Genomic DNA, 24,767 nt, shown 5'->3' on the forward strand with positions numbered 1-24,767 from the left:
CTCTTTTTGGGATGGTCACATTGAAACATCATTAAAACTTAAGGAGAACTGGGTACTTGTTTCCTAGCACAGCGCCCATCTCATCGCATACCATAATCCATACAATATTATGCGATGCAATGGGCACCCGATGGTATACAATTTAAAATTGTATACCACTGTATATGGCATACAATGCGATGCAATGCGATTTTAAATTGTATAAGCACCCTAATGGGTGCTTACAATGTTAAATGGCCCCCCTGTAAGATTATTAATTGTATTATGCGTCCTCCAACCTTTTCATACCCCCACCATCCACGTCGGCGTGGAGTTGATTTTAGATAGTGTGGCGAGCGCAGCGAGCCACCGAGCCCGAAGCGTGGCGAGCCCAGTGAGCTCCGCAAGGGGATGCGGAATACATGTAAAGTAATACGCGTGCACTCGCCACACTATATAAAATCAACTCCACGCCGACGTGGATAGCGGGGGTATGAAAAAGGTCGGAGGACGCGTACCGCCGCCCCTCGTGGGCTCGCCACGCTTCGAATTGACGTTCGAATGCCACGCGACCGAATATCGTGGGCACCGTGCTAGGAAACAAGTATCAGAAACTGCACATGCATGTACCAGAGTAGTGTATCTTCAATTGCCTGAACAAAATATACACCTTATGGAGTTCTTACCTTGATGTTTGGGGTACAAGTATCTAAGGCACTGTGTGAATCAGTGTGGGAACATAAATTAGGCACAAGCACTGGAGAATATTGTGTTTAACCGTCTATACCACAGGGGAAAAGAACTTAAGTGGAGATACAAATGCTCAGATTGGGTGCACACAGAAATGGAATGGCAGCGGACACATGGTGGGTGGAACACTAAGTTCTAAGAATGGATGCTCTGTGGCCAATGCAGAACAAATGAATCACGCAGTTTTATTTACATTTTTTATTTAATAAACTGTGCCAGTAAAAGCTTTTTAAAGGCGATGATATAACAATAAATAACAGTTAAATCGAGTTCCTGAGAAAGAAACTACCACAATACAGGTTGTCAGATAGGGTGTAAATGACAAAACAAAAGTTGGCATTATTATAAAAAGCAATAATACTGAATTGTAAGAAGAAGATCACAGCAAAAGCTCAACATACGCCAAAGCACAACTCTCATACCACTGTAAACAGATACACAAAATATAGGTGTCGTTGTTTAAATATCTAAGTGGCTGTTATATATCCAAGTACTAGAGCACTGTATATGAACTACAGAAGAAAAGAAAAAACACACTAAAAAAAAAAGAATAAAAGCCCTTTATACACGTTCATTACTTGATGGCATGGCTTTCACCAACCGGCAAACACGGTGCCTTACAGATTCAGGAACGGGACCAGATGTATAGAAAGGAAATATAATGGATATATAGCAATGTAGTATTCCCCTACAGACATGTATTAGTTTCTATATGCACATTTTCTCACTTTAATTTGGCGGCTATCAGAACTATTCCAATGGCGATCATACGCCCATTACTAGTGAAAACCCCTGACAAAGTGGCTAAATCAGTCTAAAGAGCTTGACTAGGGATCCAAAGCCGCCCAATTGCCAGGGGTGCCAAGAAGGGGTGGACTGGTGTCAAAGGGGGATGGAACCAGGTTTGCAGGGAGGTATACTCATACCTCCCACTGTGGCACTGCTGCCACACTTCCTGGCAACGCATTCTTTAAGAAGGAAGCTACCGACAGATCATAGCCACACCCACTTGGCCGTCTCCACCATCATTGGGGCCCACTGGAACGCAAAGGCTCTGTTGTAAATACTGGTACCCAATGACAGTGTGCCAAAGAAAGCATGGCTAAGGGTCTCCACTCTATGCCCCTTAAAGCACAATCTAATCATTTAAATTACAACTGGATGAATGCATGTGTGAGGATAATCCTTAAACCGTAGGCTTCAAAGAATGCACACTTCGCAAACACGACTCCTGGGACATCCTGGGGGGGGGTTATCAGTTAAAAAGACAGCAATTCCTATAATATACAAAGATAGTTATATTTTATTAAAAATTGGTCAGGGCCCCTTTACCACTTATTCAATGGCAAAGGGCAAGCTATGATGGTGAGCAGTGCCAATATAGCTCGCTGTCATTGCTCGCAGGCAGTATCCAACTAACACCCCGCTCGCCGTTTTCACCTTGCTGGTTCATTTCAGCAAGGTGGAAAGGGCGAGGCCACTATATGCAGTGGGCTTGCCGCATTTGGGCAAACCTCGCTGTACCGGGGAATCCTCGCCGTTCTCTGATGGCGAGGTTTTCCCTGGAACATAGAATACAGTGAGCAGGTTAGACGTCGAGGATGGCTTGTTTTTTTCTTTAATTAAAGTTTAAAAAAAAAGTATTTTAAATAAAATATTTTATTTTGAAAAAATGTATAAGGCGCGTTTTTGACCCCCCCCCCCCCCACCAAGGACACCCACTATTATTTTATTTACTTCCCATCACCCCCAATCGCAATAGACTCCCCAGGGGTCTTAAATTCTAATAGTACCCCCTACCTTCACACACTTATCCCCCAGAGCATGTGTCAGGGGATGATGACGACAACTGTTGATCAGTCCCAGAGATCAGCTAAATTGCACTGGGTGAGGAATCAAGTTTCCCTCCCTGCACTGTGCATCCCCAGAGCATGAGATTCCAGAAGTGATATTAGCAGAGACCACCCTGTCACTTAAATATCTGGGCCCACAGAGGGAGCAGCGGATACTGGGGGCTGTAGATAGCGGTGGGCAGAAGTTTGGATGGGAAGTGACCTAGCCTAGTAACGGACTCCTGGCTTCGATCACATCACATGCATCCAAGCCAGCCAAGTGGCTAAAAGGTAATTTCCAATTAAAAAAATCTAATCCCTTTATTTCTCTAGAAATTTGGTGAGGCTCCTCCTCCCAGATCACCTTACTTCCCCATTGGCTGGATTTAGCAGGGTCTAAGCACTGTAACTCAGACTGTGAAAGTAGCTTTTCTGACACATTGCCTACTGAGAAAATTTTTGCAAATGTTTTGTTGAATCTCATCTATATGTAAATACCCGCACACTGCTAAATTGGGTGGTATCCAGTTGATGGATTTCCAACACCTACTGTTATCTGGAAGGAAGGGAATTTACTTATCTAAAAATGATAAAGTGGAAAACTCTTTGGGGCAATTCAATTGAAAGTGATAGGGGCAAAGTGGCGAATCAAGTACCAACATGCACCCACCTTGTTGTTACTAACATTGCATGTGACCAAATGGGCTACAAAGTACTTAGTGTGTTACAGATATGGTACACATAATGTATAAAAGGTTAGAGTCATTGCGTATATCTGGTAAATAGACTGGACATGTGATAAGGTAGGGTCAGATATGTAATACAGGGATAGTAATGCTGCAAAAGCCACTACATGTAGATCAAATCTGCATTTTCACTTGCACCTAGTGACATCACTCACTAGAGGCACTCCGTGATGTCACTGATTCCTAGTAAAATTTAAATGCAACATTCCTTGGGTCCAGTCCCCAAATGTCTGCACGCTGATTATGTTACAGTAAGAAGCCACACTATAAGAAGCCACGTGAATATATACAAAACATTACAGAAAATATTATATATATCAACATTCTCTCCCGAAGCTCCACAGAGCGGCCACCTCCCTCTCGAAAAGCAGCCTACTTACGACCAGACACGCCACGCCACTATTACACACACAACTGCATTTCATGTTTGCTACTCCCACTTCCACACACAAACACAGACTCAGAGGACCGGCCTGTGAGTCTGGGGACGCCTTAACTACAGATCAAGAAAGCAGGTACTTTCTCACACGTTCTACTCAAACCTACCCAGGCACATAACGAGCAGCTTAGGAGTCCAGAAGGATTCATCACAACCCAAAATGCCGAAAAACAGTCTAAATAAATGGCACAAACAACCTTAGAAATAGTTTTTTTTTCTTTTTTAAACATTTAAACATTAGTTTTAAAAATAGCAAATAATTATTGTAAGAATATTGCACAAGAGTCATATCACATATGTTGGGGTTAAAGGCCTTTCCTACGTTATACAGCATTTTTTAATTTTTTTTTTTATTATTTACTTATTTTGGTGCAAACAAGATGTATTGTGTGTTTGTGTGTCTATTAACACATGTATATCTCTCGCTGTATGTGTGTGTGTTTATATATAATATATATTAATATAGACACACACACATATACATGTATTTTTTTTTATTATAAACTTTATATATAAAATTTAATATATTATTTTACACTTTACAGTTTTATTGTTTTACTATACACCTTTTTTTTTTTTACGTGAAATCTTGTGAAGGTTGGTGTTTTCAATATGTCCTTTTTGACTATCCCTAAAAAATACTCCTTCACAAGGAACCTTTGGCTTACTTAAATGGTGCTACGTGCGTGAAGGTGCAGTACGTAACTCAAAGCGAACTGGTGTTTTCTTACAAAAAAATCTATATTCTACTAGAAGAAGTGTATCTTCTTAATCTTTATCACTTGTGACCTATCTCTTGACAATAGACCATGTTATTACAAAAGCACCTTTGTGATAACCGCAGAAACGGATTGTGGAATACTGCAGCTTTATCCTCCAGATTCTGACTTACCTGCAGCAAACCTTTTGTTAGACCCCTACTACCCTAGGGTCCTCTAGCACTGAATTGGTCTCAGGCCAATTGCTCAGGGCAACCGCACCATTATCACTCAACCGTTGTCATCAACATCTATGTGAAAACATTAGCTGAAGCAACACCTCAAGAACACAGGCCTTTTGGTTTGCGAACAAAAGTTTGTTGTTAGGTCACGTTAAAAGACTACACAAAATGCATTAGAAAATATAAGTGCTCTTTCTATAAAATATATAGGTTATTGTCGAGGTGGTCATAACAGTTAGAAAAGATTTACAAGTATGATAAATCATAAAAGGTATGTTTTATATGGTAATCCCCCTCTGATATAAATAAAAGTCTGAATAAGCTCCTTCAGTGTCCGTAAATATATTTTCCAAACAAATGTAGCAGCGGATTTCATATTTACCGCACTTTAATCCTCCCCCGGGGTGGCTACGGCTGCCTGCCACGGTACGTCGGTGAAGCTCAGCGCAGCAATATTAAGAATATGTATGATACACTTCTTGAAAACACTGGACCCCTTACCGAAAGTTTCACAAACAAGCATGTTGCCATCGCTGGAGTAAATTAAAGGACAATCAATAAAACTGATAACATTAAGATATTCTCCAGGGCTGAAAGCTCTGAATGTGTGCTTGAAGGCCACATAGTAACATAGATTATTGGTGGTAAGGTTAAGGATGATTTGTGCAGCACCCAAATTCTACAATCAAGTGTGACCGACTCAAATCCCCCGAAAATGAGATCCTGTTACTTGGCAACAGTGATTGGAGCCAACAAGATTGTCATCTGGTTCAAGTTCGATCCTCTTTGGTTATTTTCAGACGAGTAACTACACAAGTTAAAAAAAAATGTTCCTGTGAGTATATATATTGTGTATTAAAAAAGGTAGAACGGTGAGATTCCAAAAATGAGGCAAAAATATCCAAAGCTCAACATCAGTCTGTAAAAATAAAGTCTACTCCGTACTGTAGCTCCGGGGGTTAGGCCATGATGGCGAAAATAACCTGCAGCAATCCAATTTCATAAGGACACTTTATAGCTCCCGTTTCAAACATTCTCCTACAAAGGCGAAGTTGAAAACTGGATAGTAGGCATCAACGGAGGCATACATTTGACCTATCTGAGGATTATTCGGGTATAAAATGTGCCATCTCACACGTATACAGGTTGGCAGCCTTCCGTCTCGCTTGATTGTGACCCTTGATTTTCTTCTTGAGACTCCTCACAAGGAGAAGCATCCAAACGAGATGGCTTTGGGTAGCGAAACGGGTAGCCATTATCATCGAAGAACCTTCGGAAAGTGAATTCATAGAAAGCATGCTCGGTGTGTTTGCTGCCAGAGTTCATGAGTGTGTCCCACGTCATGGTGCTGTCCCCGCTGTCATTCCAAGGGTTTTCCTCATCTACTGGGTCAAAATTGGAGGTATCCATTGGGTGGCTAATTTTTGGGACATAAGGAGCTGGCTGGTGTCGAATGTCTGTAGAGAAGTCAATGGAGCTGAAGAATGGGTGAGCCTTAATTTCATCTGCTCCAGCTCTCCCGAGCCTGTTCTCAGCCGCACAACATAGATTGGTGATCAGATCAGTTGCCTCAGGGCTTAGTTTGATTTGGGAGGGAATGTGAAGGGTGTTCTCCCAATTAATTACCTTCAAGACAAAAAAAAAAGTGATATATTAAAAAACAAAGGTTTTAGAGTATCCTATATGTAGCAAGAGCCATGTGATGGCCACTGGCTATCTAAAGGGGGGGAGGGGGGTTGGTTTGGGAGAAGCTGTGTTTGCAAAAATAAAGAGACAAGAAATTCTTTAAATTAAAAAAAATTATAAGCCAGTGCAAATTGGGGATGAAGCGCTAAATCCTAATGCCTACCTTTAGTTGCGTTTCTGTTGGGTTGGATGCAAGAAACGGAGGTTGGCCAACCAACATCTCAAAGAGAATGACACCCACGCTCCACCAATCACAGAGCTGTGTGTACCCTGTGCGACAACAGTAGTAAAATTAGCACAACATAAATTGCACTGCTAATATAAACAAACAATACTACTACTTCTACTAATCCATAACAGGGAACTTGTGAGAAGCTATGTGTACATTTGTTTTACTATATTGTAGTGCTTTTGCTGTAGCCCACAAATTCAGAACAGCATTATTTTTACACTCCATATTTATTTATTTATTTATTTATTTATAGTTTCTTATATAGCCATACCTCTCTTAAATTGTAACCAGTATGCACACTTATAATCCCCCCCCCATGTAATATGCAGCATGGTTAGTGTTCACGCTAGGCTGTTTTAGCGGGTCGCTGCGCCCTGCCCCTTTAGCAGCGCCCTGCTAGAACAGCCTGCTGCCTGTCTCCGCCAGTGCACACAGGGAAGCCCAGTACGCCGTAGATGCCCACTGCTTCCCTGGCAGTGACTTCGGCAAAGCCGGGGCCATGCCCACCCCTTTGGCGACGTCAGCAGGCCCAACTCGCCTCCTTTGGCGACGTCGGTGGCCTGGCCCACCCTCTTTGGTGATGGCGGTGGCCGGATCCGCCCCCTTTGGTAATGTCACCGGCATGGGCCCATCCACAACAGTGACATCGGCATCCAGGTCCGCCCCCTTTATGCTGCCCCTGTGCAGCACCGCCCTGCCCAGTTCCTAGAAGGAACACTAATGGTTATTCCAAGCTGCACAGATACTTGATCCTTTTTGCTTTACGCTCAACTCTCTTACACTGCCAAGTGTCCTTGTACTAATTATTTATTAATACCTTCCTTTATAGTGATTTTTATTGCATTAAAATAGACCTAGTCCAGCTCACCTTTACGCAGCAGAACCTCTGGGGCTATGTAGTTAGGGGTCCCCACTAGGGAATGCGCCAAGCATCGATGATGCTGTCTCTTAGCTCTCTGTTCCAATGTCTTCAATCTGTCTCCACATCTGCAGTTGGATACATCATCCCAATGCTCACTGGGCTCCATACTGTCCTGTCGAATGTGACTCCCTTAATTGGGGGGAAAAACAAAGTGGTGAGAGTTTATACTTTGTATAATTTGTTAACAGAAAAAAAAGTGCCATTGCTAATATGTTACACAAATTCATATTGATTTTAAAGGAAAGAAACTGGAGCTACAAATAGGCCTAAAGTACATTAACCCCTTCATGACAGAGCCAGTTTTTGCCTTCCTGACAGAGCCCTTTTTTTCAAATCTGGCATGTATCACTTAAGTGGGGATAACTTTTTTTTGCTTTTACTTATCCCAGTGATTTTGAGATTGTTTTCTCGTGACACATTGTACTTCAAGTTAGTGGTAAATTTTCGTCGATACAGTCTGTGTTTTTTTGTGAAAAATACCAAAATGTCGTAAAAAAATGGAAAATTTTGCGATTTGCAAAATGTTAAATTTTCTGCTTGTGAGACAAATAATCTTACCACTCAAAATAGTGAATAACTAACATAGACCATATGTCTACTTTATGTTGCCATCATTATTTCAACCTCATTTTCATTTTTTTGGACACTAGGAGGCTTCAAATATGAATAGCAAATTCTCAAATTTTCAAGAAAATTTCAAACTCTGATTTTTTTAGGGACCAGGTCAGTTATGATGTGACTTTGAGTGACTTGTATGTGAGACACCCCCATAAATGATGCCATTTCAAAAACTGCACCCCTCACAGTATTCAAAACAGCATTTTGGAAGTTTGTTAACCCTTTAGGTGTTTCACAGGAATTAAAAGAAAGTGTAGGTGAAATTTCCAAATTTCATTTTTTTTGCAGATTTGCAATTTTAATACATTTTTCTAAGGAACACAGTAGATTTTACTAGAGAAATGTGACTAAAAATTGATTCCCCCAATTCTTTGGTTTTCATAAATATCCTATATGTGGCCCTAGTGTGCACGGTGACCAAACCACAGGCTTCATAATAGAAGGAGCACCTACTTGATTTTGGAGCCTCCTTTTTATGAGATTATTTTTTAGGCACCATGTAGGTTTCTAGGCACCATAAGATGCTAAAAGTTAGGTACCCCCCCACAAGTGACCCCATTTTGCAAACTACACCCTTCAGGGAATTCATCTAGGGGTATAGTGTACATTTCAAACCCCCAGGGGTTTCACCAATTGTGGTACAACTGGGCAGTGAAAATGAAAAAAAAATAATTTTTCATTTTCACAGCTCAGTTGTATCAAAATTGGTGAAACCCCGGGGGGTTTGAAATGTACACTATACCCCTTGATGAATTCCCTGAAGGGTGTAGTTTGCAAAATGGGGTCACTTGTGGGGGGGTTCCACTGTATGGGTGCTTCGGGGGTCATTCAACCAGAATCTGTGCTGCAAAATCCAAAAATCACTCCTTCCCTTCTGAGTCCTGCCATGCACCCAACTGGTATTTTTTGGTCACACGTGAGGCATTGCCGTACTCGGGAGAAATTGGGGCACAGATTTTGGGGTGCTTTGTCTCCTTCATTCCTTGTGAAAATGAAAAATTTTGAGCCAGATCTGCATTTTTGTGTAAAGAAATGTAATTTTTTACAGAAAAATGCAGTTCTGGCTCAAAATTTTTTATTTTCACAAGGAATGAAGGAGACAAAGCACCCCAAAATCTGTGCCCCAATTTCTCCCGAGTACGGCAATGCCTCACGTGTGACCAAAAAATACCAGTTGGGTGCATGGCAGGACTCAGAAGGGAAGGAGTGATTTTTGGTGGTGGAATGAATGGTGGGTGCTATGTCGCATTAGCAAGACCCCCGAAGCACCAATACAGTGGAACCCCCCCACAAGTGACCCCATTTTAGTCACCAGCTTTGGGAGGGGGGCTGGCGCTGCGGCTGGCGGGGGGGTGGGAGGGGTGCTGGCGCTGCGGCAGCCGGGTGGGTGGGAGGGAGGGGGGCTGCCGGGTGGGAGGGGGGGGGGGGCTGGCGATCGGTGGTAATCGGTGCGGTATATATACACACACACACACATATATATATATATATATATATATGTGTGTATATATATATATATATATATATATATATATATATATATTTTTCAGTGCATATGTTTATTTTTTTACTTTTTCTGCAGCTTGATGCTGCTGCTGCTGCTGCTGCGGGGGGGAGGGGGGAGGAGGGCAGCGCTGCGTGCGCTCCAGACGCTCCGGGGGAGCCGCTGCTGCTGCCGGGTGAGTGCCCGGCGGGTTCGAGGGGGGGCTGCACATCGGTGGTGATCGGTGCTGTACTTGACAGCACCGATCACCAGTGAATCCCTGTGTTACCGAGCGGCTTAGCCGCCGGTAACACAGGAAACGCTGTGAATGGCTGTTCAGATTTGAACAGCCAATCACAGCGATCGCCGACCGGGGGGGCACCCCTGCCCCCCCTGGGCGGCGAGGGGGATGTCTGCTGTCAGGGACAGCAGACATCACCTAACTGTCACTGCGTCTCTAGACGCAGTGACAGTTAGAAGTCATGACGTACATGTACGTCAAATGTCGGGAAGTCCTTCCCGACCATGACGTACATGTACGTCAAATGTCGGGAAGGGGTTAATATACATTCAGTAGGCGCTTGGGGCGATCTGACCTCTCACTCCCCAATGTCCGTCCTGCGCCACCCGCAGGGACATGGAAGCCAGCAGTCACCAGAAAATCTCTGTCCCAACAGAGATGCCTGGCCTATTCTTTCCCCATGGCGGTGACATGCCTACCTTTTCACAAACGGAGGCCGTCCCCACTCCTGACTCGGTATCAGATTGTCAATGACCGACATTATGATGTTTGGTTGCTTGCTACTTCGCGCACATCTATAACGGGTTCTGTGCATGTGCAAATTACCGTTCATGAAAAAGGCATTTGAATAACCTGGTGGTGGAGCCAGGCATACGCAACTATGGGTGACAACAGCAGATTGTGACATCGCCACATCAAGTGCAACTGGGTGTCTGCACATGAGCTAAGAGTAGCCAGAGTGCGTAGGGGCAACTGTTGGTCTATTTCATAGATGGGGTGGCAAGAGTGGGCATTGAAATTGATGGAAGGGGTATTCGAGTGGGCAACCATCCAATTCTAGAACCATGCAATTTAATTTGTTACAGTTACCATGTTTCCAGAAAAAAGGAGGGTCATTTTAGGAAATAAAGGCTTCAAAAATAAATAATTTACCTTTCTGGTAGTATTTCGAGTTGTGTGTCCACCTAAAACCAGTACAAAGACCAAAGTCCGTCAACTTTATGTGGCCATCAAGGTCTATGAGAATGTTATCAGGTTTGATATCCCGGTGGATAAATCCCATCTTGTGGACACTCTCGATGGCCAGAGTCAGCTCTGCGATATAGAACCTGGCCAGGTGCTCGGGAAATACCTCCATACGTATAAGAAGGCTCATCATGTCTCCCCCAGGAATATAATCCATCACAAAGTACAAGTAGTCTTTGTCTTGAAAGGAGTAGTAGAGTTTCACCACCCACTCGTTATCCGCCTCGGCCAAGATGTCTCTCTCTGCTTTCACGTGGGCCACCTGGTTCCTGTTCAGGACATCTTTCTTCCTCAGGGTCTTCATGGCGTACAAAGCTTTTGTGTCCACTTTACTGGCGAGGCATACTTCCCCAAACGCTCCGATGCCCAATGTTTTGATCTTCACAAACAAAGACTTGTCCATTTTGGCTCTTTTAAGCCTGTTGTAGTTGGACTCCTTTTGGTAAAGGATTTTCCTCATTTGCTCCTGAACAACTTCACAGAGTCCAGCCTGCAAAAAAAATAAAATAAAAATACATGATCTAGATGTAAACCTGCGAGGGTCAGGTAACTTGCCGGATATAACCCATCAAACTAATAGAAAAAGTCAGTGATAGAAAACCTTGACACTCCAGCTGTTGTTGAACTACACATCCCAGCATCAGTTTTTGCATGGCCAAATAGTAAAACTGTAGCAGGGCATGCTGGGATGTGTAGTTCAACAACAGCTGGAGTGTCAAGGTTAGCCATCACTGGTATAGGTTGTGCATGTGTGAAAGAAAGAAAGAAATAAAGAAAGAAAAAGAAAGAAAGAAAAAGAAAGAAAGAAAAAGAAAGAAAGAAAAAGAAAGAAAGAAAAAGAAAGAAAGAAAAAGAAAGAAAAAGAAAGAAAGAAAGAAAAATGTATTTTTGCTCGCTGCCAACAGATGGCAGTGTTTCGGAGGCACACAACCAGACCTCTTAAAACTGCAGTCATCTTTATATGTTCTTCAATGTTTTATTCAACAATACAAACCAATTATGTTCTGTGCTCTAAGCCGCAGTAAAATTTAAAAACCAGTATAAAAAAGAAGTTTTTGCAAATGCAGTTTATCTATTTTTAAGATTTGCTAGCTTTTATCAACCTTGTGTAGATCTACTAAGGTTCAGGTTAACAAAAATGAAGCAGTTTCCTACGGTAGCTATGTTTTTTTTTTTTTTTATAATGCCAGATTGATCAATAACAGAGAGAAGCTGATTGGCTTATTTTTGGAAATGCTTCCACCTTTGTTAACCCACACTTCAATAACAACACTTACCCCCTCAGGCTGCATACAATGGTTGCCAAAACCTGGATTGGATTGTTGGGGGTGCCTCAATACAAGGTTTTAAGGATATCTGTGATTGTGCATAGATGGTATAATCAAAATGACGGAGTCACCTGTGCCAAAGCATGGATATCCTTGAAACGTTGTGTTGCTTTGAGGAACAACTTTGGGAACCACTATGCTACTAAATCGAATGGATAGACCTAAAACTGAGATATGTAAATATAAAAAGTTGAATTGAACAAAGGGACTCGTTCTTATACTTGTCAGGTTTCCTTCCCAAAATGTAACAGCTGTTTTCCTGCTATAATTATGATGGAGACAAACAATATTTGATGCCCTATTCTTAGGGTCGGCGCTCTGAATAGACCATTGGAAGACACTATGCATGCCATTCCTTAAGGTGCTATATTTACAAGGTATTGAGCAGAGTATTTAAGGAATGCCATGTCCACAAAGAAGGAAAGGACAGATTATTCTCTCTCCGCAGCTGCCCCAGATATAGTCACAATTACACAATCTGCACATATGTGAGGCTGGAAAATGCCCCTATATATAGCAAACAAAATGATGACTTCATCTAATTAAGACTATATTTCTGAGTTGTGCCTGTGACCAGTCTACTTGTCTGCCAGGGGGAATGTGGCTAATCTACGCCTATTACTAGAACTTCTTGGCTCATTATTGGCTCATTGCACAATAACGCAGCTTTAGGTTCATTTAGGGAAATAAAAAGATGTTAGTATTATTAGTATGACTACCTTTGCACAAATGCTCTAGAACAGTCCTGGTCAATCTGTGGCACTCTGGCTGTTGTACCTTTGCACAAATGCTCTAGAACAGTCCTGGTCAATCTGTGGCACTCTGGCTGTTGTGAAACTACAAGTCCCAGCAAGCCCGGCCAGTGTTTTGATTTTTAGAACTGCTTAAACCTAGCAAACCATGCTGGGGTGTGTAGTGTCCCAACAGCTGTAGAGCCACAGGTTAGCCATGGCTCCTCTAAAAGGACAGAAGTGCATGCATGATCTATCCTGCTTAGATCGCAGTGTTTTGCCTAGAATAGTCACCCTGTATGTACAGGTTTTTAAAATATATATCTTTTTTAAACTCTTGTTTTTGTTCATTTTATTACTATTTCAAATAAGATATTTTTGTTTTAATTTTGGTTTCAGTTGTGTGTGTGTGCGCGCACACGCACTTTTAAATACTTAAGAGCCAAGCTTGTAACATTCACGAGACTAAATATAGATTACTGCAACAATTTCTAATCACCACTTGCCAAGAACTCAAAATGGCCCTTTTACAGTTTATAAATATAAAGTGCCGAAGCTATAGACCCCGCGATTTCTAGGTCTTAAGAGCAGGTATGGTCAGTGGACTCTTACCTCGGCCATCTCTTGTTCCAGCTGTAACCTTCTATTGACTTTCTGCTGGTAGGTCTTGAGAACATTCTCCACATGCTGTTCCATGTAAAATTTAAAGGCAAATGGCGAGTAGCTTTTAATTCTGGATTCCCTCTTCTCCTCGTCTCTGCTGTTTTTCCGCACTGGCACAGGCGATGTTTGAATCTGCTTCTTGTCTTTCCCGGACTTGACAGCTTTGGAACTCTTGCTCGCTTTCTCGCGTTTTACATCTCCGTTGGCTTCCTCCGCGTGACTTCCTGTCACGTTGTCAACGACCCGCAGGTTCTGCTCTACTCCCTTGCATAAAGCGTTCAATTCATGCTGCTCTGAACTGTTCTGAAGCAAGAGATGCTTTGGGTAGGGTGGTGGAGGAAATCGCATGTCCTGGTTGCCATAATCCACGTCGATCCCATAAGGACCCGGGCCGCTGACCGATAACGGATGGGGCTCGATCATCTGAGGGCCTTCTGCCACTTGAGATTGTGACGCTAACCAACCAGGGTGGAATGGGCCTACGGCAGTCTGGGGCTCTGGTCTTAATACTCTCATACTATTTACTGGCTGGAGTATGTGGGCAGATGTCACAGCTGTAATGGTGTTTGGTGAGGGCATGGAAGGATCGGTTTTGCTTTGGGGAGCCTGCCTCAACTGTACCTGTTTTGGCTGCTGGTGGTTATTAAAGGAGTTGTTTCGACTGGGCACCTGGGACTCTGCTCGGAATGCGACGTGCTGCCGCGGAGAAGCATCCATTCCAGATCCCTGAAGGGAATCACGGCGTGACTGTGCGTTCTGCCACTGACACACACTGCCCATATCGTACATATCCATGTTTAAGCTAGTCTGCGTTGGGGTCAAGAGGTTCTGTGGCGTGTCGGGATACTCATTAGAAAATGGGGACCCTCTTGGCATGACAAGCATTTGGTGAGAACTAGGACTTGACTGTTTTTGGTGAGGGTGTGGCATATAGAGACCTGCCGGGCCTTGCGAATATGCATGGCCCGGGCTGGAATGAGGTACAGGGCCTTTGTTCTGCATAGTTACATACCCTCCATCTTGTTGTATTTTGTTTTGAAAAGACGGGGTTCTTTGAATTCCGTACCCCATAGGGTCCCCTTGGACTAGGAGATGCTGGCGCCCATAGTGTGGACTGTTGGCTGCATGAGAGGGCTGCATGGGTAGACCTTGTGCGGTGTGGTTTCCAATAGCGTAGTTCATTGCAGGGGGCTCTACGCTGGTGGCATAGGCCTTTTGTTGGTGCTGGTGCCCTCCAGGTGTGTTATGCCCCGTAGGTCTCTGTGCTGGTCCATTAATTGCCCCAGGCTGGGGTGCAGACAGCAAGTAATCCATATATTGACGTGGAACATCACTAAGAACATTGGATCCTTCAACTGGAAAGCTCGGCCCCTCATAGGCTGCATTGCTCATTGGATGATAAGGTGAAAAAGTCTCACTCGGCCCTTCAAAACTTGACCGATGGAGAACATTATTTGGAGCAGCGCCTTTTCCTTTAACAGAAGACAAAAAAAAAAAAAGAAAAAAAATTCATTCATTTGTTTAAAGAGTCCGTAGCACAACAAATAATTCAACATCAAGATGTCTAATTATGTCATACTGAATGTTTACTGGCTACATGACATCACATGACCGCATCGGATTGACAGAGCTGACGAGAACCATCCTATACCTGTTAAAAACAATAGTACTTCAATAGTGGATTAACGTCAAGAATACAGAATTTCAGACATTTAGCAATGGCTATTATGTATGGTGAGGATCCCCATATACTCACCCCTCTGCTTACAGGCATTATCTCATTGCTTTATAATACTCTTATTAATAGCATATTATATTGTGGAGTCAGACATGAGCAGGAGTGGGAGAGGTATATCAGCAGTGGCAGTTTTTACCTATGGGCTGCAGCCCCTCCCAGGTAAAATCTGCCCCTTTGCTCAATAAAGTGAAACCAGATGCAGTCTGTGAGGTGTTCCCTCCCTCCGGGATGCCTCTATGGGCTGCAGCCCATAGAATCTGGAGTATTCGCATGCGCTGGTCCCACGACTGCAGCGGGGACAAGCAGGGGTGGCGGCAGTGGGGACACAGCATCGCGGCTGAATATAAGCCCACCGGAGGAGGAGGAAGACTAATGGCAGGAGGTCAGATCTGGAGTTAAATTTAGCTCAATATCAATCCCGATTACTTTGCCCAGGTATGCGATCGTGCTGGCCATGCCCCCAAAATGTGCCATATTGTAGCTCCACCCACATCCCGCCCCTTTCTTATCCCTTCAGCGGCCACACCCTCCCTGCCTGAAGGAACTGGCTGCCCTCTTCCAGAGAGGGCAGCCATAAAGTAGGCAACCCTGGTATATATTTGAATTTGTTTTTTTGTTTGTTTCCCAATAAAATAAATGTAAATATATTTAATTAAATGTGTTTGATAAACTTTTAAAGACAAAAAATAAATCTAAAAATGCACCAGTTAAAAAGCATATAAAAGCAATCCCTACAATATAAAACAAATAGTACTGTAAATATACATTAATAGTTACCTGGTGATGTCTGCTTGATCACTTGGACGATTTGCTCATTCCTGGGGTCCAGGTACCCCATCTTACTGATGAATTCCAGTGCCGCCTCAATGCTTCTGCTTCCTGTCTGCTTCAAAGCTCTTATTGCCATTTCCTAATTGCAAGAATTAATAATATTAATATGTAGGTAGATGTAGAACAAATAGTCACATTAGTAAATAGGATTAGAAAAGCTGAGCAGCTGGGAAGGCCAATGTTACAATAGTCAAGATGCCAGTTTTGAGGAAAGGATGAATTACTGACCACTTTGCCAGCAGGGCAATGCTAGACAGTGCCATGTGGTAAATGTGGGAAGAAAAATTCTGCACATTTAGTTCACCCAGACCATGATACCCATCTGCTCATCTTTGTACACTTCATAGTATCCTTTAACCATAAACCCACATCAAATTATTATTTTTTGGCTGCGTAGTTTTTGAGATATAGGCGGTCAAACCTTATCACTTTGAAATAGTGTCCCTTTGTCATTCAAAGTATGGAGATTCCAGAAAGAAAAAAAAAAAAGTTTTGGCAACCTTGCCCGACTCTGGAAGTCATTATACATGACTTTACTTCATACTTAGGGCAGTATTCAATGAAAAAGTTCTCCGTGCATGGAGAGCGTTTTATTTCGCTCTCCATGCACTCTCCGTGTTCCGGAGGGCTCTCTGCCACTCCTGCTCCCTCTATTCAATGTGGCTGATGCTCTCCGCCACTCGCGGAGAGTCTTAACCCCTGCAGGGAGCAGGGAGCTTTCAGGGAGCCGGAAGCAGCCAGAGAGATTAAAGTCTCCCTGGCTGCTCCAGAGGACTGTGGAGGGGAGGGGGGCTCTCCAGGACCCAGGCTGCACCCCCCCTATAGCCAGCAGGGGACCCAGTATTCACTGCACCCGTTTGTGCATAGTTACATTCGGGTGCAGTGAATATATGAATATCTAATGAGCGGCTCGAGCGCTCTGGCCCCCTGCTGGCTGCACTGTGTAAAAAAAAAAAAAAAAAAAAAAAATTAAAAAAAAAAAATTAAAAAAAATTATTTTTTTTAAAATTAAATATATATTCATGTGCTATAAGCACATGAATAAAAATAACATGCCCCTTCACAGAAAAAAAAAACCTGATTTTTTTACACCAAAATTTCTTAAAAAAACCTTTTAGTTTAAAAGTTCACATTCAAGCTCTCCATCAAAAGATGGAGAATTGCTACACGGATAGACACGGAGAAAGTCACTTAGAAAGACGGAGAACATTTCACATTGAATAGGGTTGCTCGCTTTTGGAGAGCAAAATGCTCCGTCCAAGGCGAACAAAGCACAAGTTCTCCACAAAACACGGAGAACTTTTCTCATTGAATACTGCCCTTAATGGGCCATTTATCAATGAGTGATAAAACTCTATGTGGAGGATAAATGATGCTCAAGCCGATCAGCTCTCAACTGCCATTTTAAAACACATGACAGGAGCTGAATGGCTGGAACCCCCATGTATCATCCACAATGCGTTTTATTACTGTTAATAGACGAACCCCTTGATTATGCAACAAAAAGTGTGTTCAACACGCATGATCAAGGCAGAGGAGTTCTGTCCCTTTTTATGTCTCTATCGAACCTTAAAGTATACTCTGAAAGAAAAATAGTGGGATTTTGACTGCCTGCGTGAGTAGTTTAATGTTGAAGTCAAATTCTCTTTTTAAAAAATAAAATGAACACAAAGCAAACATGGTAGTTATGTAACACCCAAATACCAATAATAACAGGTACATATATATCTGCCAACTGTCCTGATCCAGCAGCACCTCAACTCACTCAGAGCACGGTGCTATGAAGCTCCGCCCCCTTAGCTCAGAACCCGCCCCCTCCCTGCTCCCTTAAATGTATGTGCCTATTATTATTTATTAGGTGATTGGGGCAGGCCTTATTTCATTGCCCAAATAGTATGATGGCACGGCAATGTAGGATACAATTCAAAAAAGCAATAGTGCATCAATCTGAGCACATAGCCACAAACAGATCATCAACAGTCAACATCAGTCAAGCTAGAACAAAACAGATGATCTAAACCTGCTGTACGGTTCTTAAGAAGGAGCCAGCGAGCTGGAAGATGACCAGTTACGCTAAATACATGTATGTAATGAGATCAGACTTCCGCGCAAGTCAGAGGGCATTTGAATTATTTTGGTAGTACCACAAAAGATTGGGTGCTAAAATAAGAGCCATTATTACTAGCTGGTGTACCTGCCGGATGTCATTACAGGATGAGTTTTACCTAAACCCTTAATTATATCCCATCCAAACACATTTCTGCTTCCACCTGTGGTTTTCCTGTCATCTGCATTTATTTTTGTCCAGATCTATTAAAAAAATAAATAAATGACCTAACGGGAGTTTTAAAAGGGATTTTTTTTTTATATTATTCTGAACGGTCTACTTAGACTAACTGCCCGTGTATAGACGAAAAGCTTGCTCCTTAAAACCCTCATAAAACCCATATATCAAATATAATGTTCTTTTAAATCAACCTTGTAATTAGGGCCCATACAGCCAAGTCAAAGGTGTCTCATCTCTATAGGGAACAACTGGTAAAGAAGGGCACATCTTGGAGAAAGTAAAAAGGTCTTGTTACCACTGAGAAGCTTGAAACGGAAACAAAAACAAGTGACCCTGCGATGTTTAGGACAGTGTTCTAGGTGCAGAACAACATTCTAAAAGGAGGGCAGAAATTCCCCGGACCTAAGTATGTATCTTATTAGAAAGTAAAACTACAAATAACAAACATAATAGTGAAGGAAAGGGAACTTTGTAGACAGAGTATAAAGGAGAAAGTTGACAGACTGTTATACCCTAAACCAGGGGTGGGCAATTAATTTCTATCGGGGGCCGCATGAAAAATTTGAAGTGTGTCGGAGGGCCGAACCAATGACCATGAACCGTGGTTTATCAACTGGAACGCACAGAGTTAAACAGACTTTGGTGCATAAACAATGTAAACTGTAATAACTGTATTGGCATTGTAATACAGGCATGTACAACATACACATATAGCAGGTATTGAGCAGGTGTATAGGTGCAGTTTGTTTTAATTATCTGCTACTGCAGAGATGACTTATGGGGGTCTCCACTTGGGTGATAAAGGTGCAGCGTTTTCTGTTGGGGGGGACGCTCCCAATGGGGAGTCATACACACACACACACACACCAGCTCTTTCTTATAAACAGTGGGGGCACTTCTATAGCAGCGGCTTCCTCCTGCTCTCCTCTCTGAGCTGGTGTGATTTGGGGGTGACAGGGGAGAGACAGTGGGTGACAGTGAAAAGACTGAGAGGAGGGGGAAAGGTAGAGGTTGAAGTGGACAGGGCAAAGGGTGTCAAGGGAGGAAGAGCGTGACAGGTAGATGAAAATAAAGTGGCAGTGAGAGGCAGATGGTAACGTTGAGTGAATAGGAAGAGGCAGTGGGTGTTTAATGTGTGTTCCCCCTCCACAGACAAGTCCCATACTGACCACTGTCTGTGGTTAGTGCTCCCCATACTCAGGGGCGGATTGGGAATTAATACCAGCCCGGGAAATATCTTGAAGCAGCCCCAACAGGGGGGGGGGGGGGTTGTTGTTGCGCGCCGGAGGCGCGCCCAATTTTTTAGGGGGTGTGGCTTATCAATATGGGGGTGTGGCCTATTTCAACGAGGTCACGCCCAATTTTTGCCACTGTAAGGGCAAGGCTAGTGGCTCTCTGAGCTGCTGGCTATGTCCCCAGCCCCTCAGGCTGCAAAATAGGCGCATGCGTACAGCGTTTATTCTGCAGCCTGTGGGGCTGGGGAGATAGAGACAGTGGGGGGGGTGGGGGGGTCTCCCAACACAGTAGAGTGGCAGGGTGGAAGAGGATGCAGGGAAGGAGGGGGGGACGTAGAATGCTAGGAGGGGAGATGCAGAGTGGCTGAGAACGAAGGGAGTGAGGACTTACACAGGGTGGCACAGGACGCAGAGTGTGAGGGGGGCATGGTGGCACAGGATGCAGGGTAGGAGGGGGAATGCAGAGTGGCAGAGGTTGCAGGGAGGGGAGTCACAAAGTGGTGGAGGATGCAGGGAGGGGAGACAGTGATGCCTATTATACATATGCCACACACCATGATGCCCATTATACATATGCCACACACCATGATGCCCATTATACATATGCCACACACCGTGATGCCCATTATACATATGCCATACACCGTGATGCCCATTATACATATGCCACACACCGTGATGCCATTATACATATACCGCACACTGCGATGCCCAATATACATATGCCAAACACCGTGATGCTCATTATACATATGCCAAACACCGTGATGCTCATTATACATATGCCACACACCGTGATGCTGCATTATACATATGCCACACACCGTGATGCTGCATTATACATATGCCAAACACTGTGATGCTCATTATACACATACCACACACACCGTGATGCCCATTATACATATGCCGCACACCGTAATGCCATTATACACATGCTGCACACCGTGATGCCCATTATACACATGACGCACACCATGATGCCCATTATACATATGCCACACACCGTGATGTCCATTATACATATGCCACACACCGTGATGCCCATTATACATATGCCACACACCGTGATGCTGCATTATACATATGCCACACACCGTGATGCTGCATTATACATATGCCACACACTGTGATGCTGCATTATACATATGCCAAACACTGTGATGCTCATTATACATATGCCACACACACCGTGATGCCCATTATACATATGCCACACACCGTGATGCTCATTATACACATACCACACACACCGTGATGCCCATTATACATATGCCGCACACCGTAATGCCATTATACACATGCCGCACACCGTGATGCCCATTATACACATGCCGCACACCGTGATGCCCATTATACACATGCCGCACACCGTGATGCCCATTATACATATGCCACACACCGTGATGACCATTATACATATGACGCACACCGTGATGACCATTATACATATGCCACACACCGTGATGCTCCATTATACATATGCCACACACCGTGATGCCCATTATACATATGCCACACACTGTGATGCCCATTATACATATGCCACACACCGTCAAGCCCATTATACATATGCCACACACCGTGATGTCCATTATACATATGCCACACACTGTGATGCTCCATTATACATATGCCACAGACCGTCATGCCCATTATACATACGTCGCACACCGTGATGCCCATTATACATGTGATGCCATTATACATATGCTATCCACTGTGATGCTCCATTATACATATGCCGCACACCATAATGCTCATTATACATATGCCGCACACCATGATTCCATCCGGCAAGTCTTTTGAAAATCTGCTTACCGCCGGGCAAATACTAGCGTAGCTCACTATAGTACAAGAAATAAAGCCGCCACGGTGCTGCCCGTCCCCGGACCGTGCTGCCTGGAGTACAAGCCACGTTGCCGGACCCCGCTGCCCGTCCCCGGACCCCCGCTGACAGCGCCCCCCACATGCAGCGCCTGGTGCACATGCCCCCCCAGCACCCCCTAGTTACGGCCCTGTCCAACATATATAAAAAAATTTAGTTTTTGTGGTGTTTTTGGTGGTGGGAGGGGGGGGAGGGCAGTATGAAATTACTGATGTGCCCCTCTCCCTAATGTCCATGCTGTATGTCCCACTCCCCACACAGATATACAGTATCACAGTGTGGTCCGTCCATTCACACACATTACCTGTCTCCTGGACGAGGACCACAGGAGCCATATACTACAGTTCAGGGCCAGGTAAAGTTGGGGGCGTGGCCTAATCGCGGGACCCCCGTGGCCACGCCCCCTTTCCGAAGATGCCCTGCTGCTGCCGGAGCCCATAGCAGGTACCGATCAGCTCCCCCCTAGGCCGGCTCTGCTGCTGGGGATCAGGGTTCACACACACCAAAGCACCGCGGGAGGAGCTGCTTGCAGCCGAGCATGTGCAACAGCCCTCCCGCGGCCATCTTTGATATGGGCAAAACGCTGTGATCGCAGTTGTGCGGTCCGCGGCCCGGAAAAAGGGGTGAGCGGCCGGTTCTGGGGACATATGGAGCGGCCGACCGGGAAATGGCCCGGTTTCCCGGCAGGCCAATCCGCCCCTGCCCATACTGCTGCTTCATCTCCAACTTTAAACACCCCACAGCATGGGTCCCACACAGCATGGCTAGCTGGTGAAAGGAGTACAGAGGCCCCCATCATGTCCCCTCACCTGCAGCAATGGATCAGGGCCGGCACAGACAGAAAGCTTAGCATCTGCAGCAGGACACTATCCGGCAGCCTGAGCTACAACAAGTTCAGTGTCACAGGGTGGCGCTACCCAGACCTGAGATCCCGAGTTCTTCCTGCAGCTAAGGACAAGGCAATCACTTGAGAACCACTGCGGACTAGTCTAACTGCGGGCGGGAGGAAGCTGTGATGGGCAGTGAGGAAGGCGTGCTGCTGCGCTTTAGGCTGAGCGCGCTGTCAGTCTGCCGATGGCGTGTGCAGTCCAGGGGCTGCTGCCGGGGGCTGGCTGTTGCTAGGAGATGGATGCCGAGCACTCCGCTCCTAACACAGCGCACAGTAAGGAGAGGGGTGGAGGGCAGTGGGCCGGTCTGGATGGCGTCGCGGGCCGCATCCGGCCCGCGGGCCGGCATTTGCCCACCCCTGCCCTAAACTATAGTCCTTTTAAGATAATGAGACAATAAAGATGTATACAGTACACACAGATCCCTTTAGAACCCATAATCACATATTCATGCCAAGAAGAATGCTAACTGAACACAACATTCTAGAAAAGGTTACAACAATGCTTGGGGCTATATAGAAGTTACACTTGCACATTTATCAGTATCCATAATGCATTTGTCATATTATATAAGTATATATTATACACACATGCGGTGACCATATGGATTCAATAATCAGCATTTTTGTGAAAATTGCTCAATGATAGGTTATATCATCACCAAAATTGCCAACTGCAGTGTGACCAGGAGATGGTAGACCTCAACGAAGTGCTTTGGAGCAATACTGCACATTTGCCTGCAAAGTTTCCTTTGCCCAATATGAATGTAATACCACCGAGATTTACAAAAATTACATTTATTTTCCTTATGTGTCTTCTAGTTGATCTGTCTGATCGGTTTCTCCCTCTACTCTTCTGTTTATATGAGCACGTCTGTAAAGCCCAGAGCACTCCTCCTATGACCAACAGGAGAATTTTTAGAGCTGCGGTGACATGTAGTGGTTTGAATACCATGGTAACCACAGACACATTACTGTAGTACATGATGTAGTGAACAGAGAGGCTTTGGAATGCTCCTCTGAGCTTTGTCCACTGTAAAATCCACTCTCTCCTCGCCACTCGGTCTTCACTTTACATGCATATAGCTGCAAGAATGTGTATGACATACAGACATGCTTTGCTCCATACAGGGAGACTAAAAAGCAGCTTATACGCATGTTAATATAGTAACTTCTCATTTAAAGCTACAAAAAAAAAAACAATAGCATATGCAGGACTGATACTTTACATTTTGTAAATGTTTCAGGTCTGATTGCTGTTAATACTGCGTGCAATGTGCTTTGTTGGACCTGCCCAGCGATAAAGGTCTGTGGAAAGTATTTGTTAAATATGTATAATATCCTAAACATAAACTGCTCCAAATTCCGTTGTGCACTAATTATCGTAGAAATAAAAGGTTTGAAGAAACAAAAGGTAATACTAAAATTTTAATCTGGTTGCATAATATAAATCTCATCAATGGGGCTCTAATTAGTAATATAGGAGAGGTGTTCCAGTAAGTAAAATGACATTGCTAACATCATAGAATTTTCCATTCGATGGATATAGTGAAGGGGCCCACATGACATACCAACAGAGTTTTGCATACTTCTAGAAATTAATGGGGCCGGAGGATCCACCTATCTAACAGGGTATCTCATGCAACAGATTACTGCAAAAAATGCCTGGAAGAGAAGCGCAGCTAATGTGATTTCCAGGAATTTGGAAAAAGTATTTTAGGTTAAAGGCTTAGATTATAGGCAATCCCCCAGCTGTGAAGGAGCATCACGAGAGAAGTTCACCTACAGCTGGAATGTAGAAAGATGCCTATCATGGCTATAACAATTACATTATATACCGTATTTGCCAGCGTATAAGACGACTTTTTCCCCTTGAAAAACAGGCCTCCAAGTGGGGGGGTCGTCTTATACGCGGAGTGTACTTCGTTGGGATACACATAGCTGCCCCAGGGGTACACTTTTATACATTTTGCACTCTCTCCTTGGCACCCCCCCCCCCCCCACCTTCTTATGCATACCTTGATACTCCAAATCTCTTATCAGGTCATATAAGAGACCTGGCAGTGCTGCTGTTGTCCCCCCTGCCTAAGCCGCCTGTCACATTCAGCAGTGACGTCGGCGGCAGGCTCGGGTATGGTCAGCGCGGCTCGGGTGGACTCGGGAACGCTCAGGCACCCGGGTCCTCCCATGCCGCCGCAAACATCCCCCAGCCTGCCGCCGACATCACTGCTGAATGTGACAGGCGACTTAGGCGGGGGGGGGGGCAGCGGCAGCACTGCCAGGTCT

At 44.3% G+C, this 24,767-nt stretch overlaps 1 protein-coding gene across 3 annotated transcripts in view; it reads right to left on the reverse strand.

Annotated features, from left to right (window-relative positions):
* Positions 1-1,981: 1,981 nt before the first annotated feature.
* Positions 1,982-24,767, reverse strand: part of LATS2 (large tumor suppressor kinase 2) — a 44,314-nt gene continuing 21,528 nt past the window's right edge. For 2 of the 3 annotated variants that reach the window (XM_083169948.1, XM_083169949.1), the window contains exons 3-8: positions 16,132-16,264; positions 13,566-15,088; positions 10,802-11,384; positions 7,473-7,655; positions 6,536-6,642; positions 1,982-6,312 (exon numbers count right to left, since the gene is read on the reverse strand). In XM_083169948.1, the coding sequence (XP_083026074.1) occupies positions 5,818-6,312; positions 6,536-6,642; positions 7,473-7,655; positions 10,802-11,384; positions 13,566-15,088; positions 16,132-16,264 (3,024 nt within the window). In that variant the 3' untranslated portion in view covers positions 1,982-5,817. Of the gene's footprint in view, positions 6,313-6,535; positions 6,643-7,472; positions 7,656-10,801; positions 11,385-13,565; positions 15,089-16,131; positions 16,265-21,899; positions 22,066-24,767 lie in introns of those variants that run through there. The other variant, XM_083169950.1, reaches the window with a different exon arrangement.

The sequence above is a fragment of the Crinia signifera genome, chromosome 2 (assembly GCF_055691185.1).
Source record: "Crinia signifera chromosome 2, ASM5569118v1, whole genome shotgun sequence".
Classification (NCBI taxonomy): domain Eukaryota; kingdom Metazoa; phylum Chordata; class Amphibia; order Anura; family Myobatrachidae; genus Crinia; species Crinia signifera.